Below are 16,833 nucleotides of genomic sequence, written 5' to 3'. Positions count from 1 at the left end.
ATACATAGTATTTTGCACTCTCCACCCCTCCCTTATTTTTCTTAGTATGCAAAATATCCAGCTTTTCTAAACAAACAAGCAAGAAAAGCGGATTCTCCAATATGATTGGAAGTTAGGCTGTATAATTATAAAGACATTTTGCTATCAAGTTTAACTTAGATCTGTGCATCCTTGGGACACTGCAACACTTAGGAGAATGAGATACAGCAAATGAAAACTACCTGTTAGAGAGCAAAGGAGACCTTATTGAAATTGCATCAGTTTGAAAAGGTGAAACTTGTGGCTGGCACTGCCTGCCTACTGACCATCAGTAAACTGAAGTGTTCCAAGGTCCACTGGCAGGGACTGGTCTTCGTGGAGTGCTATGGCAACCAGTTGCTGGAGGTCTGTTACTGTGAGTTTTGTTGCTGATATCTCCCTCTCTTCCTTTGGAGAAAGTGGAATTTTTTCATTTTCAACCTTATTAGATCCAATAGTTGAGATGTCACCTGCTGTGCTTCTGATTTCTGAGCCATCTCTCTCAAAGTTTACCACATATCGTGCTATAGTGCTGCTTGACCTGCAAGAGGAAGATGCAAAATGCCCAGTGCAGCAAAATCAGTTACTGGCTGAGAATTGATTTTACAAACAAACCAACAAAAATATATATAACCAGAACATATTACACTCTGCACAAATAATGCAGATATATTTCTTCCTAATGAGACTGTCATCTTCAAATTACTTTTGTAACGCCTAAATCTTTATTTTTTTCTATGCATAATTTTTAATTAAAATTCCAATAGTGAAGAAAATTATAAAAGTGTTCTAACATAATCCAGTTTAACCTGATGACTCAGGGACCTGCAGAAATACTAAGGTAACTTGAAGTTACAGATTATTGGTTCAAACAATCATAAATGCATACTGGTTTCACTAGAAGCCATAATCACCTATTAATTATGCAGGAAAGGGATTAGGCAGTTCATAAAACTACAGATAAGCAAAAACCTTATCACATCTGGGGCTTTTTTTTTTACTCTTTTTTTTGAAGAACAAGAAAGTTAGTTAATATGGCAAGCAAATCACTTTTTCACAATGGCAGTTTGTTTTCCAAGTCCAAATTAATGGATACAGCTTCTCTCTAGAGGTCCTTGTTTAACAGAAGTCTCAAACTTTCACCATTATTAATAAATCAATTTACATAAATGCTAAACTCACCTAATTAAAATGAAAAAAAGAGTACATTGCAAAACATTTGTACTCCACTATGTTGCCTTTTATAATATCAAATACTATAGAGAGAGGAATCTCAAGTTATGTAGTATGCGCTATGTATTTACATTTGTACTACATTGCAAGAATTCAGGAAAAGCATTAGGCAATTCTTCCTTTTAAACTGCAAGTTAAAAATTCTGGGAACTGCTAGACAAATTATTCCCCAGCAGCACTTTTAAGCAACAACAGGCTCTGTAGCTCTTTGTATTACCAGTCAAGAACTCCCTGCATTTTATCAAGCTAGTAACTGGTCTCTTTGCCATTCTATCTGCACTGCTAATGCAGATAACAAATCAAATTTTACGTACTTACTGAAGATAATGCAGATCTGGGAATACTAGGAAGCAGCAGATCAAAAATGAAAATGTAAATATCAAGTTTCCCTATTTATTCTTTTCACTTTCAGTATATTACTGATAGAGATCTTTAATCATCTGTATGTTAATTTTCTTAGGTAAAACACTTTTCTTTCTTTCAGAGGGATCCTGGCAAAATTTGATTACATGAACATTTCAGATTAAGGTAAAAGTTATCCCTGCTGCTTTATATCACAGATTGTGTATGTAAGCAGAACACAGTCAATTCAGTTTGTTACATCAAGATAAAAAACATTTATTGATGTATCTATTGACATTTAATAGTCTATAAAATGATTAATCTTAATTACGAATTACAGACAAATTACCCATCTTTCTCCTTCTTCTGTCTTCATTTCAACACATAACGAAGGGCATAATAAAGGATTGCAAAAGAAAGAAAAAAGATAAATTCACGTATACTAGGAAATCAATCAGTTGTATATCAAAAAACTTCTTTTGACAATTTATCTTCCATGTGTCGTCTATAATTTTTATCTCTGTGAAAATGACAGCCTATTCTCCATCATTTCCTTGTTTGTGTTCCAAACAACAGGGATCTCCATGCTCTGAATGGGGAAACAGGATTTTTGATTTACCTTGATAGTTTGAAATATCTACTTTCATATTTCCCACTATAAATGGTGCAATTTGAGCACTGCCATTGTTAATCTGTATCTCTATGGTGGCAATGAATACCTGTGACAATAGCAGCAACTACTACTGTTGCTATGGTGCCTACTCAGATCCTAGTCACAGGGGTAACTTGACCTAATAACCTCCAGAATGCATGTCTATGATGACTTTCCATTATATAATGCCATTATTTTCCATGATGAATTCTCTAGCCTATCTCTGATGTTGCCCTTCTGCATTGTCTTGGGGGAAATACTGCTAAAATATATATAGTAACATGGCTAAGGGAGAATGGACACCATCACCTGTCTTTGCTGATCTGAAACTCTCAGAAGCTAACTAAATTACTAGATGATGGGAAACAATCCTGGTCTTCCACACTGATGAATGTACATTCATATCAGCTCCTAATCCAAGATACTAAACAGAAATGGATCTCTGATCTCCTGAAGTCACAACTTGAAGTGGTGAGACACTGGAATAGGTTGCCCAAAGAAGTGGTAAATGCTCCATCCCTGGCAGTGTTCAAGGATAGGTTGGACAGAGCCTTTGGGCAACATGGTCTAGTATGAGGTGTGCCTGCTCATAACAGGGGGGTTAGAACTAAAGGATCTTAAGGTCCTTTTCAACCCTAACTATTCTATGATTCTATGATTCCAGGAGGTTATTTATTGCAATATGTAACTATAAGTTATTACTAGATATTTTCTCTGCTTGTTCTGCAGTAACAAGTTTTTTGTTTTGTTACCTCATAATAAAAATGGAGGCAACTAATTTTTACTTTATTTTGCTTTATTCTGTCCTTTCCTCCAGCAATTTTGAAGAGAGAAAAGTCAGGAAGATGTATGCCCTTGCCTAAAATTGGATTGCAATATGAAAGTTCTTCAACATACGTTAAATAGTACTAGAAGCACTGAATGTTCCTGATGCTGTGCCAGAAGCCCATGTGAATTTATGTCTTTTTTTCCTGCTTTTAATTTTTGTTATCTCTTACTGTTAGTAATTCATTTTTCCCTTGATTGTTTACATAATGTGCTCTTATCTATGGTTCTGCTTCTATATGTTTAGAAGCATGCCCATATAAAATACCTAGGTTTTGATTCCTCTCACTTTCCCTGTAGATTCTCTATTGAAAAAAATGCACAGTAGCTTGTATTCTCAGTAAATATACAAGGAAGCTAAAAGTAAAAAAAATGAAAAGATAGAACACAAAGTTATTAAAATATAAAACCATTTTAATTGTTTGAGACACCTGGGAAACACCTATAGGAAAAGTTTTTATGTGTGTAAGCATGGATCCTCCTGCAACCTTCTCTTGCCAAGGCACCTTCACTGAGATCTATGAAGGGCACAGGATATGCACACAAAAGATAGCCACCTTAATAATCATACTCCTAGCTCTTTTTGTTTTGTCATTTAAGAAAGTCCTTAATACAATATTTTTAGCAAATAATTTCAAAGGATTTATTGATTACTTCACCCGTCAGGGAATTAAAACTAGCTCTACTTAGTAATTCAAAACCTCATAGTCTCACTTGGAATATGTTTGCATTTCTCTCCACATTGTCTCTGTGTTGTTTCTAGAAAACTATTTTTCGTCTATAGCAATACACCCACCACTATTCTATGTCTATCCACGTTGGAAGGATAGAAGGAGGAGGTGAATCCTCATAGCCAATAGAAAAATGAGTCACATTTTCTTACTTACTTAAATCCTAACACGTGGATTTCTTTGAATCCTGGAAGTTTCTCAAATATTTTTTGCATCTATAGAAAATAATAAAATCATTAATACATTGTAAGTTCTACTGGTAAAAAGCAAGCAAAGGTGGACTATCTGGACAATATTTTCCATATTTCAGAAAGAGCTTTGGGAAACAGTCTCAACTATTGCCCTCTGTGGTATCATCATTGCTGAACGCAAACACAGTATTTCATTTGTATATGCTTCCTGTATTACCTGTTAATAGGCAAAATTAAGTATGAAATACATCTTTTTTAGTAATGTAGTTATGTAAATAAGTGATAATCTAGTCCATAATAAAGCAAGTCAAATAAAATGAATCAAATATTTTTCTCATTTTCAGCAGTTTTGGTCTATGAATAACTTTGTGTTTCAAGTCACCTTAACTGTAAATAGTTAATTATTTAGAAATAGTAACCAAATGCAGGTGGATTTAGATTATTTGTCAGATCATTCCTAAATTAAGCAGTTATAACTGTCTTGTATAAATAGAATAACTTTGTATATTTTTAATTCTGATGCAAAAAATGTGCAGTTACATGATTTGAATAGAAAAGACAGTGTGAAGAATAAACAATGAGCAGAAAATGTTGAGTATACATTTTTTAGAGTTTAAGATAATAAATGTTTTTATCAGCACCTCAAAATTAACAATGTTTTGAGACCCAGCAGATTGATCTAGTCTTGTCTCTTTTCTAACTGCAGCAACATTTATGCAGCTAAGTCTAATGAAACATTTTATGTTGATCTACTATGTGAAAGGAACAGGATTTTTTTTTTAAACATAGTTCCACAGCTCCTTTCTGTTTCACTTTCTGGTCCTGTTAAGTACCAGGCAACAAACACATCACCTAAGCCTTTCATCTGCAAGCAAAGCCTGTGGGTTTAGGGGAATTCAGCACTTGAAAAGAAGTGAAAAAGCCTTTTGAGGAATCAGGTCCTTTTAATTCAGCATATCACTTAAAAAGTGCATGAGCTAATGTGGTGATCTTTCCTCTTCCTTGACTGTATTATTCTGTACAAACCCAGCATACATTTAAAACTCACCCATTCATGCATGAGCATTTGTCAGAGCAGGTGGGGAATGGCTGGTCAAACCCACACATTTCTTTGCATCTCTTACTTAGGTTAAGTGAAGAAGTAGCAGAAGATCAGTGTGTTAACACAATAACAGGTATGAACCACACCATATAAACCTAGATGTCTTTTTTATCACAGCCAACAGAAGAGACTACGGTGGCTAGCACAGAATATAGGTCTGCCATCTACCCTCCCCTTGTCCATCTCTTGGAAGAGGACAGCAGGAAAGGAATAGAAGTAAATAGCTCATTCTGAGCTTGGTCTGACTTAGTAAAAGTGGTGCAGAAGTAGCAATTAGACTGTGGGAAGATTTACAATGTTCATGTGACTAATGCTCTCTTAAAATAACAGAGATTAAGGGCCTCAATCACTAGAATGCAATCAATTTCCCTAAATTTAGACAAGCACTGTCATTTTAGATGCCTTAATGATGTCTTCTGCTCAGTTGCTGTTCTAAAGAGTCCAGCTCTGTCATATATGAGAGGCCCTTGCAGATGTATTGGACAACCTGAAGCATCTTAAATGGCACCAGATATCCATGTTTAGGTAAATGAATATCTTTTTAGGCATATTCTGCTAGCTGACTTTCTTGGCCAGTCTCTTCTTGCTTCTCTTAATATCACAATGAATTTGATGCCTTTTTAAAAACTGTATGCATATATGTGGCTTCCTATTTCCTGCTTTTCCCAAATTAATCTCAATTTACTGAGTAGTGTAATACATCTGAATCTGCATTCCATTATCTAGGTTATTTTAAATGTATATTGCAGTATACAGATGTACTTCTGAATATTTGCACTCTAATGTCTGCTGTAACTCTTCTTGCTGCATCCTGGAATTAATTATAAACTGAACTTGGAACTCAACAGCATCAACCTTCACAAAGCCTTCTCTGGAATTTGTACAGTAGCTCATGTAGCTGGAAAGGTTTTAATTGTGAATCTAATCTCCTCTTTCTCACCTTTTGATTGCATTCGTAAAACTGTCTTGTATCAAGATTGCCCTCTGCCTCCTCCATGGCCTATCTTTGGAGGAAAGCACATCGGGTGTATTTCATGTTACTGGAACACAAATAATTTTCTATTCCACATTGAATGTCAAGAACTGCTTTGGATCCTTTAAAGTGGCAGACAAAATCCGATGACAGTGGAAAATAATTGAACAGTCAAGAAACTTTGCATTTCTCCCCCTCCATTTAATGAGGTAACTTAAAAGCCAGATTATGAAATTACATCATTATATGTGTAGTAAACAAAATCGGCAGGCAGTTCTGTGGAAGGATAATCTGGAAATCTCCAGAGAAGGAACTTTTTATCAGCTCTGCCAAAACGTTCTTCAACATTTTTCTATGCATATCTGAAACTGAAGCAGGATAGTTAAATAGCTTACACTAAGGAATGCTCATGAAACGAATAAGAAGATGTAGTTAATTTTACTAAGACAATCTTTTAGAAACCTCAACTCATTAACTGCTATCTATTAAATTGATAGCTGAGCAGTCAATATTATTAATTATATGAAAACACCGCAGATGTTCCAGTTCTTACAGAAACTCTGGTAATGAAGAACAAAATGACTGGAAGTCCTTTGAAGAACAGTTCAGACAACAGTAGCTAATTACTTTTAACATTTATATTACATTTCTCAGTAGGTTTATTGTAGAAATTAAATTATAACAAAGTACTGTCCATGAATTTCTGATTAAACCCAAATGATATTCCTAAAGTTATTCTGTTCATCAGTTATCTGAGTCCCTACTGCTGACAAAGACTTGATAGCTTTGTGGCTGAACAGATGGCCTAAATGGGAGGAGAAGTTGACTATACGTGAAGGAAAAGTGAAGGTCTTAAGACAACAGTAATTATCTATTTCAAGTGAGGGCAGTAGATTCTAATTCTGTTTCATGGTGAAGGTAGTTTCAGAATATGAATCTCAGCCAAGGTAGAAAGCCAACATATTGGCATTCACCCAGCCTCCTTACCTGTAGCTGAAATTTTGCAGCTAGTTGTCTGTACTGTGGGGAGTTGGGATCATTAAGTTCAGCTGTGTACTCCTGGTCAGTGAGAGTGACACTGAATTCTACCATTTGCTCCACAGGCAGTTCTGGGACTGTATTTGTTCCCAGCTCCTGGAAGAAGAGTGGAGAGGAATTAAAAGAAAGAAATGAAACTAGGTGTGTTTTTTCCCCAGTATTTAATAAGTGGAAGGGTTACCTTTTGAACATATCCACAAAATAACTTCATATATAAAAATACAGCTCATCAGTTACAGAAAGAGAATTCTGTAATGTTCTACTATATAAACAGAAGATTATATATCTATATTAATTATATAGCTCCCCTATAGCTTTTGAGGAGCCAGCTTTTAGGGAGCTGATCACAAAGGACTAGGCCAAGGAAGAACGAGGAGACCAACAACATGGGGGAACTGATTAATCCCAATCTCCCAGTACATCTGAAATATCATAAATAAGTAATTTTAAAACCATTTTTTCCCTTATATTCTACCTGTTCTTTTGCTCCAACAACTATAATACACGTGGGTAACACACAGTTGAGAATATTAGCTTTATATTGCTGTTTTAAATTCTGAGGTTGTAATCATTTTGAACAGTAAAAATAGCATTTATATGGGATGACTCCAGTGCAGTTCCTGTGCCAGAGCTGAGAAGCTTGCAGAGGCAGGATGGAGAACAGTGGAGATTTGCCAGGGGTGCAATGGATGAGGCTTTGAGCAGCATTTCTGCCCTCAAATTCGTGGCAGAAGCAGCACCAAGACTTTGAGATCATCCAAGTGGGGAAGAGGTGACATGAGCCTCTTCCTTCAGCCAGTATGTACAAAAGAAAAAACCCAACCCTGGAGCAACTCTTCAAGGAGCTGCTATAGCAGATAAAATATCTAGAAACTGAAAAAAGGCTCAGAGCAAAGCCCAGGGTAAACAGAAGGGGCAAACTTCCTCCTGTGGCTCCTCAGCAAGAACGTCCACCCTCATGTCCTGGTAAGACCTTGGTCTTTCTCTAGGGGAAGGTTCTAGAAGGTTCCCTGAAGCAACACAGCTGTGCTGAGACCAGGGCCACCTCTTTGTCACCACCAGGTGCAGCAATTAGGAGAGGGAAAATAACAGCCCTTCCTATCATCCCTTTCTCTGCCTCAGACACAACCTGTGGTTGCTTCTATAAACATTTAGATGAAAAGATATTTGCTGCACGGCTCTTGTGAGGAGATTTCTGTGGATGTCTACTGTTTGGCAGCTGGCTGCCTGGCAAGTAGGTCCTGTACCATCTTCTGTGTTATAAAAAGCTCAGAAACCATTAGTGTTTACATTATTTAATGAGCATCAAGGTCATAAAATGGTGCAAAATAGGCAATGGGCCTTTTATTAAAAGAATGAAGGCCTTGCATAAAAGCTGTTGCAGTACTTTTATGCTTTCTACTGTGTATACAAGAAACATAACACGCTATTCCAGTACGGAATGGATGCTAATAAAAACCTCTAGTCCCATTAGCGGTAATAGAGGGGAGCAGTCAGGATTTATAAGTGCTAAGTGTTTATAAGATTTCCTCCTCTTTTCTTCTAGCTGAGCTCAAAACCAAGAGGTAAGTGAGAAGTGGAATAGCAAAATGGGCTGCTCTCACCTTCACAGGAATCTTCGTGTCATTAACAATTTCGTTGAGCAGTGTGCCATTAGGTGCAGTTACGTATGGAGTCATGGATGTGCCAGGGAAGCCTGGGGGGATTAAAAATGAAATCAGGCAAGAACGGGTTTGCACAGCAAAAATTACTATCTTTCTCTGTTGGTCAGGTGTCAACTCACTAAGAAGCTTTCCTTATGGAGGACGTGTTTGAGCAGAAGACTCTACTAGTGGAAGGTGCTCATGACTTATGGCATGGGTAAAACTGCTGCTTTTTATACAGTAAATGGCCTTTCTTTCCAGGTCAAAACATCAATAGCATTGTATGTGTGTGACTAAAGGCAAAAATGGCATGGACATCAATGAAATAATGTGAATTAAATTTGATAATTTCCTGTCATATTGTGTTGTATGTCACCTGTCCTGTGTTCAGCAGTAGCAGTCATTTTTCTCCTTCTTGGTAGCTGGTGCAGTGCAGTGTTTTGACTTTCGGCCTGGGAACAGAGTTGATAACTGATGTTTTGGTTTGGCCAAGGACTTTGTGAGCCTCATGCTCTGCCAGGGAGGAGGGGAAGCCAGGAGGAAGCAGAGACAGGACACCTGACCCAAACTGACCAAAGAGGTATTCCATACCACAGCACGTCATGCCCAGGAGGTAACTGGGTGTTACGCGGAAGGGCTGGGAGACTGCAGGGTTGGAGGAGGTATGGGTTGGTGCTTGGTTGGGCTTGGGGGTGGCGAGTTATCAGTTGGCTGGTGATGAGGTGATGTATTCTCTTCCCTTGTTATTTCCTTTATCATTGTTATTATTGGTGGTAGCAGTAGTGATGTGTGTTATACCTTAGTTACTAAACTGTTCTTATCTCAACCCGTGGGAGTTGCATTCTTTTCGATTATCCCCTCAGTCGCTCCAGGAGTAGGGGGAGGGAAAGAAGGGGGGGGAGTGAGTGAACGAGTTGTCTGGTTTGGTTTAAACCACGACATCACCAAATGTCTAAGCTCAATTTTGCCAATTGAGATCTTCGTCTCTGTGATAGCCACCTTTCTTAAAGGCTCAATTTAAAGCAACAAGAATCTTTGACAGAATTTTCCATCTAGGGACAAAATTACTATGCTGTCATTTTTAATGACATTCTGTCATATTTTCCCCTCAAAAATATGCATGCAGGATGTTTTGTCCTCGAACCAAACCACTTATATTTGCAGAATTTTACCATTGCATAAATTTCTAATATTATTTGAAAGAACTATAGCACACAACAGTTTTGGTAGGTCTATTTGGAATAATCTGCTCAAATGAATGTCTTGATATCATTGTGGCTTTTTGACTTGTTTGTTTTGGCTAACAGTGTGGCAGCTGACACTTTAAATGTTATTTCATAACTGAAGCAAAATTAGTTCTATTCTCTACAGGTGAAACTAGGAAAATGGGTGCATTTAAAGACTGAAACAAACTTGGAATGCTGCATCTGAGCAGCAGACATGGTGTAAACAAATAAAAAATTGCTTCTTATAGCTTATTTTGCTAAAGCATGTCATTGTACTTTACTGTACTTGTCATGCTTCTACGGCATTTGTTAAATTACAGCCTTCTAAGATCTGTGAATCACTGGTTTTAGCAAGTCTATTTAATGGGCAGGCACACAGCAAGCAGAATTGATTTTACCTGTAGGAATGGAAGAAATGTCTTCTAGCTTTTTGCCACCTGTTTTCTCTGTGGATATTTCATCTTTCCTATCAATCAAATAGAAAGGAATGATTTAAAGATCAGCATGCTGTACTAGCAATTGCAAAGGTGTAAAAAAACCAAAAAGGAAATAACCCCTATATTTAGTGTACTTTAAATGAGAGAATTTATTTCCGATGGAATATTTGATAAGCTCGTTAAACAGGCAATGGAACAGCAGATCATATTTTATGTTTAACATTTTATATATTTCCTTTCCTTTTTTTCAATATGATATTTGATTTTACAGTAAATAAAAATACTGATTTGATATATTCCTCTACCAAGGATTACCAGTCCGGTCAAAAGTGTGCTTATAAGTTTTCATGACTGATTTTTGCCAGCAGTTAGAGGGATGGTGTCACAAAGATTAAATCATTGCACAGGGTCTACTTTTTCTCCCTTTGAAGTTTATGAAAGATTGACAGCTGACTAAAATGGAATCAAGACTTCTTGTACATTATCTAAACCAACAACTGTTTCCTTTGCTGTATCTCTTCCTATTAAGATAGTTTAATGAGGGCTCTAGTTTTAGAACTAATGGACATCTCATGGTTTCAAGCGTGTCTCATATGGTTTGGTGTGAGGAGAGGATGTGTGACCTATTTTTCATAGAGTCATAGAATAGCTAGGGTTGGAAAGGACCTTAAGATCATCTAGTTCCAACCCTCCTGCCATGGGCAGGGACACCTCACGCTAAACGATGTCACCCAAGGCTCTGTCCAACCTGGCCTTGAACACTGCCAGGGATGGAGCATTCACAACCTCCCTGGGCAACCCATTCCAGTGCCTTACCACCCTTACAGTAAAGAATTTCTTCCTTACATCTAATCTAAACTTCCCATTTTCTATTGTCAGCCTGCATTATACTATTATAAGAATGCTTCCAACTAATGATAATTTCAAATCAGATTCCTGGATGAAGATTATTTTGAATTTTAGGAATGTTTATGACTGGATCTAGATGTAATATTCATGGATTAGTGCCTGCCATGGTCTCCATGGTAGGCAGCTGAAAACTCAAGAATATAGTGGGTGTTATGTACAGATTTTCTGCCTCACATCACAGGCTTTGGTTTTGTATTGTTGATATAATTTTCTGTTGCAAGCTTTATAGTCATGTGCTGATGAATAAATTGTGTAACTGAAACTGTTCATTTGCCTGAAAAGCAGAGGTGGTATGTATACATAAATACATTTTATAATAAATGTGTTAAATTTTAGTGGAGGTAAGTCTATAGAATAATTTCTGCTCTAAAACCAAAATGTCATTCATTTTTAGCTTTTGGAATCATTCATTATGTCATTCATTTTTTAGTTTTTGGAGTCTTAGATAAGAATCTTTTCATGTTTTGCTATTTTTTTTGTGAAATTTGTGGGTGAAGGATTTCGGCTGTTTCAGGTTCTAAGTAGTGTGATAAAAACCCCACAGCATAAAAAAAAAAAGGCCAATCATATAAATACATGAGGACAGAATTATGATTTCTATAGAAATAGCTGTTATTAAGGCAGTGCACTAGTGGTGGGTTTGTGAAAACTAATAGGAGTGAAGGAACTAAGGATACTGCAGATAATATATTGTGTTAACTGAGACAATGTGAAGCTTGTAGCATAGACAGAAAAGGTAGCTGGGCTGCATTTCTATACAGGACCAAGCTGGCTATTTAATAACATAAAGAACATGAAAAAACTGTATTTACCACATCCTCTGGATACCTTGTGTAGTGAGAACTAAAATATTTGTAGAGTTTTCACAATGTTAACTAATTATGTGTTATGTCTTTAACTGGAGACTGATTTCTTTACATGGCATCTACAGAAGATACAAAATGTTTCCCAAATCACAAAGTGCTAAAGATGAAGTTCAACAGTGCTTAATCATGTTTGCATGTATTTCCAATTAGAATATCAGTAATTTCATAGAATTTACTTCACTTTCTGAACTGTGTCTAGGGAAAACCGTACTGTACACAAAGAGCACAAGAATTGAGATCAGTCACTTTGGTTACTGCTTTGCTGCTGGTGTTTGCACTAGACTGAATGAAAAGACCTCCCTTTAGAGTTCTGGGAAGTTTAATTAGGCCCTACATTATTAAAAATATATTTCTGAGAAAGAATAATGCTCAAAGCTCCCATGTCATGATGAACAAACATACAAAAATCTTCTGTGATCATGAGACAGTGTAATTAAGGAGCAGGAATGATTATTTGCTGCACCCTAAAATCTAAGAAAAGTCAAAGGAAAAAAAATATATAAATCAGAGAAACTGTGAACAATGATTTGTCTGGCTGTACTGTAGTATTTATATGCAAAGTGACAGAATTCAGTATTGCAGCTTTAATCCTGCCATTCTCAGATTTCTGAGCATTGCCAGGAGACTTTTTTCTTTTTACAAGAATTTATGAAGTAAAGCATCACCTTATTTAACACTATGCTGATACATAAAAATGTAGGGCAAAGATAAAGTGAAGGCATAGTGTTTTTATATTACTGCTCAATGTAACCTCCAGATAAACTTTGATTAAAGGCTGAATTTCCTTTTCAGAATGATAGATGTTCTGGGTAATCTTTTGTCATGCTCCCAATCAACACTAGTCGAATGCATAGCCCTTGCTCTGTCACTGTTTCATGCTCACGTTAGTCAAAGAAGACATTCTGTAGGGTCTCAAGGTGAACAGGCAACTCAGACATTTGTCTACCTTCATTATTTGTTATTCAGTCACTGTGTACCATGATACCTACAGTATACAACACAGCTCTCACAGCACACACCAAATACATCACAGCGCTATCTGTGTATCATCTGTTCGCATCCATGCACATCTACACGTATCTTTTTCACAAAAGGCAGTAACATGAAGTAGCAAGGTTCTGCTTGTGCTACTTACCTTTCCTGGAAGGTTCTATGTTTTACTCGCTGCAAAAAGATTAAGAAAAACAACATTTTACTAGTTGGTGTATCCAACCATTGAGCAGAGTCCTGTTAGCTCTTTTGTTTATTGTACTTTTAAGTTTTCCTTCTAATACATGCCCCCTCCTCTTCCTGAACATTACTTTGCTTTTATAAAAGCAGATGGGGAGGGACTTGGGAGTCTCCCACAGTTTCTAAACAAATGTCAGTAATCCTTACCCGTTGGATTATTTCCAGGTGCTCTTGGGAGTTGCTGAAGTTTTTGCCAATGTCAAATATGCAGAAAGTTTCCCTCTGGCAGGCAGTAACCCAGTTCTGATATTCAGAAGTATCAGGAATCCGGTCAAAAAAAATACGAAAGGCTTCCCACACAGCTTCCTGGCAGACTGAGTAAGAAGAAAGAGGCTGGAGATGGATGCTTTGTAACAAAAAGTAAACTTGAAAGCCTTTTTAAAGTGATTTGGGATTTACACATTTTATTGTAGTTAGTAAAAAAGTCTAGCTTCTAGGTATTTTTAGACTTCTAGGTCTTTTAAACATTTCTGAGTTGGCAGTCATAGAATCATAGAATAGTTAGGGTTGGAAAGGACCTTAAGATCATCAAGTTCCAACCCCCCTGCATGGGCAGGGACACCTACCCACCTAACACTAAACCATATCACCCAAGGCTCTGTCCAGCCTGGCCTTGAACACTGCCAGGGATGGAGCATTCACAACCTCCCTGGGCAACCCATTCCAGTGCCTCACCACCCTTACAGTAAAGAATTTCTTCCTTACATCTAATCTAAACTTCCCCTGTTTAAGTTTGAACCTGTTTCCCATTGTCCTATCACTACAGTTCCTAAAGAACAGTCCCTCTCCAGCATCCCTATAGCCCCCTTCAGACACTGGAAGGCTGCTATGAGGTCTCCACGCAGCCTTCTCTTCTCCAGGCTGAACAGCCCCAACTTTCTCAGCCTGTCTTCATACGGGAGATGCTCCAGTCCCCTGATCATCCTCGTGGCCCTTCTCTGGACTTGTTCCAACACTTCCATGTCCTTTTTATGTTGAGGACACCAGAACTGCACACAATACTCCAGGTGAGGTCTCACAAGAGCAGAGTAAAGGGGCAGGATCACCTCCTTCGACCTGCTGGTCACACTCCTTTTGATGCAGCCCAGAATACGGTTGGCTTTCTGGGCTGCGAGCGCACACTGAAGCTGGCTCATGTTCATTTTCTCATCGACCAACACCCCCAAGTCCTTCCCCAGTTGCTTGGAATCTCTTCTCTGCCCAACCTGTAGCTGTGCCTGGGATTGCCCTGACCCAAGTGTATGACCTTGCTCTTGGCTTTACGCTGAAGGAGTAGCCATCTTTAAATTAACAATTGCTGATTTCTCTCATTTTGAAAGATTAATTTGGCTTGATATCATCATAGAATCATAGAATCATCATCATGGTGAATAAGGGGCAAACACAGAGCACACCTTCTTCATCTCAAAAGTACATATATCCAAGGATGCATATTGGATATTCTAGTAATATAGCAGTCATCATACTTGAATAATCACAATTTTAATTGTATTAAAAAAATTTGTGCACTACTATGTTAACTATGTTAGAAAAGATAAGCAGAACATATTTAAAATTTTTATATTTCCTACACAGATAAAAAATTTCTTAATGGAAAAATGCTACAGGCTAAAATGATTTCATTATATTCTAGATTTTCAAAGTAATTCAGTGTTTCAAAATCTTAAGTGTGTTCTACAGCAGGTACATAATTTTATGTTTCTTTAAACACCTGTGGAAAAATTGAATTACTTAATATCCGTTATTAAAAGTAAAATTCCTTTGAAAAGAAAGAACATGTTTTTGTTCCTCTTTACACTACTATACACAGTTATTTTTTCAGTGTTAGATATTTCCTCCATGGTGATGAATCACTTGGTAAAATGCCAGGCTATATCACACAAGATTAACATGTACTTTGGCTGCAGAGTGAACAGTAGTGTTCCGTATCATTTGGGGAATGAGAATGAATATAGAGAGTAAGACAGAAGGGAAGACTTTAAAAAGATGATATTCAGGAATGGGTTTAAGGGAACTTAATTTATTGGATGCAAACTGATTATGTGAAACACATAACAATGGAGATTTTTACATATTCAATTGGCTCAGTCCTTCTGCAAGAAAGCTGTGAAGTTCAGATGCAGTATGTTCCAAAATACATTAGAATACCTATTTTGGCTTGGCATCTAGTTTTTTGATCTATTTTTCTAGCAGTCGGAACTCTGTCAGGCATTTAAGGGAAAAATTGCAAAAGATAAGTTCCTGCTGCAAAGACCTTGCTCTCTAGCACTGAGACATGCATGAATATGTGAGGGAGAGGAGAAAGCAGCAGCAGCAGCTAGTTCATAAAGGTTTACTTTCCATTGATGATTCTGGAAATGCAGGTCTTGCATATGTTTGCAGAAGTGAGGTTTTGAGAGTCACAAAGGTGGATGGTCAGGTGGGCCTATGCTTCTGAATAAACTTTTGAAAACGTCTTGCTGAAGTTTCCTCTTCTTTGTAAGTTGAAAAGATCCCAGAGGATGAACTGTTTCCTCCTCTAGACAGCCACTGCCTACCTGACTAACTATGCTAATATATATTGGGTTATAGTTAGATACCACTCCACACACAAAATATTTGCGCTTCAGCAATTGCAGCTGGAGAAGACTGGAGAGTGAGACTAGATGAGAACAACAGCTCTGCAGACACCAAGAAGGAGGAGGAGAGGAGATGCTGCAGGTGCTGGAGCTCAGATTCCCTTTCAGTAACCAGCATTTCCTGTCCCTCTGTGCTGGGGGGAAGGAGGTAGCAAAATCAGGAGTGAAGTTAAGCCTAGGAAGAAGGGAGGGGTGGGGGTGGGGATGTGATTTTAAGATTTGGTTTTTATTTCTCTTTATCCTATTGTGATTTGATTGTTAATAAATCAAGTTTTCCTCAAGCTGAGTCTGTTTTGCCTGTGACAGTAATCAGTGAATGATCTCTCCTTGTCTTTATCTTGACCCATGAGTCTTTCATTATGTGTTTTGTCCCCTGACCAATTGAGGAGGAGAATGATAGAGTGGCTTTGGTGGGTTAACATACCACACACAGGCTGTCCTCTGAAATCTGTGTGTGGTGGATTCACAGATACTGTGCAGTGTCTGAACTCAGTTGTGTAGGATAACCAACATGGCTCTGTGCCTGCTAGAACCAATGTCTTTTGAACAGAACCAGTTCAGTTTATCTCAGCTGTTGCTATACCTTCCCATTCATGGGTGATGACTGCCTCTGTCACTGCTTGCTGATTGCTCTGGTATTAGAGTCAACAAAGCCAGCTATACTTTTGGCTTTGTGAAAATATAATTTACATTCAAGATGAAGGAACACTTATCCAAAATGTTGTTTAAAGTTAAATACTTTTGTAGAATGCTATCTTCAAGCATTAGAAGTAAAATTTAAAAAAAAGCTTGCTAGCAA

The 16,833-nt window shown here is 37.5% G+C and overlaps 1 protein-coding gene across 1 annotated transcript in view; it reads right to left on the bottom strand.

The window, feature by feature from the left end:
- IMPG1 (interphotoreceptor matrix proteoglycan 1) overlaps positions 1–16,833 on the bottom strand; it is a 63,464-nt gene that overhangs the window by 28,758 nt on the left and 17,873 nt on the right. Inside the window, exons 3-10 of the mRNA XM_061460441.1 lie at positions 13,564–13,730; positions 13,322–13,350; positions 10,373–10,440; positions 8,710–8,801; positions 7,055–7,201; positions 3,958–4,016; positions 1,943–1,963; positions 306–559 (exon numbers count right to left, since the gene is read on the bottom strand). Coding sequence (XP_061316425.1) covers positions 306–559; positions 1,943–1,963; positions 3,958–4,016; positions 7,055–7,201; positions 8,710–8,801; positions 10,373–10,440; positions 13,322–13,350; positions 13,564–13,730 — 837 coding nt within the window. The remainder of the gene's footprint in view (positions 1–305; positions 560–1,942; positions 1,964–3,957; positions 4,017–7,054; positions 7,202–8,709; positions 8,802–10,372; positions 10,441–13,321; positions 13,351–13,563; positions 13,731–16,833) is intronic.

This window comes from Pezoporus flaviventris, unplaced genomic scaffold, assembly GCF_033815535.1.
Source record: "Pezoporus flaviventris isolate CSIRO_AGI_PZ_B2104156 unplaced genomic scaffold, CSIRO_AGI_Pfla_v1 ptg000031l, whole genome shotgun sequence".
Lineage (NCBI taxonomy): Eukaryota > Metazoa > Chordata > Aves > Psittaciformes > Psittacidae > Pezoporus > Pezoporus flaviventris.
Note: the sequence above shows the minus strand (reverse complement) of the source record. Positions and strands in the feature narration are given on the sequence as shown.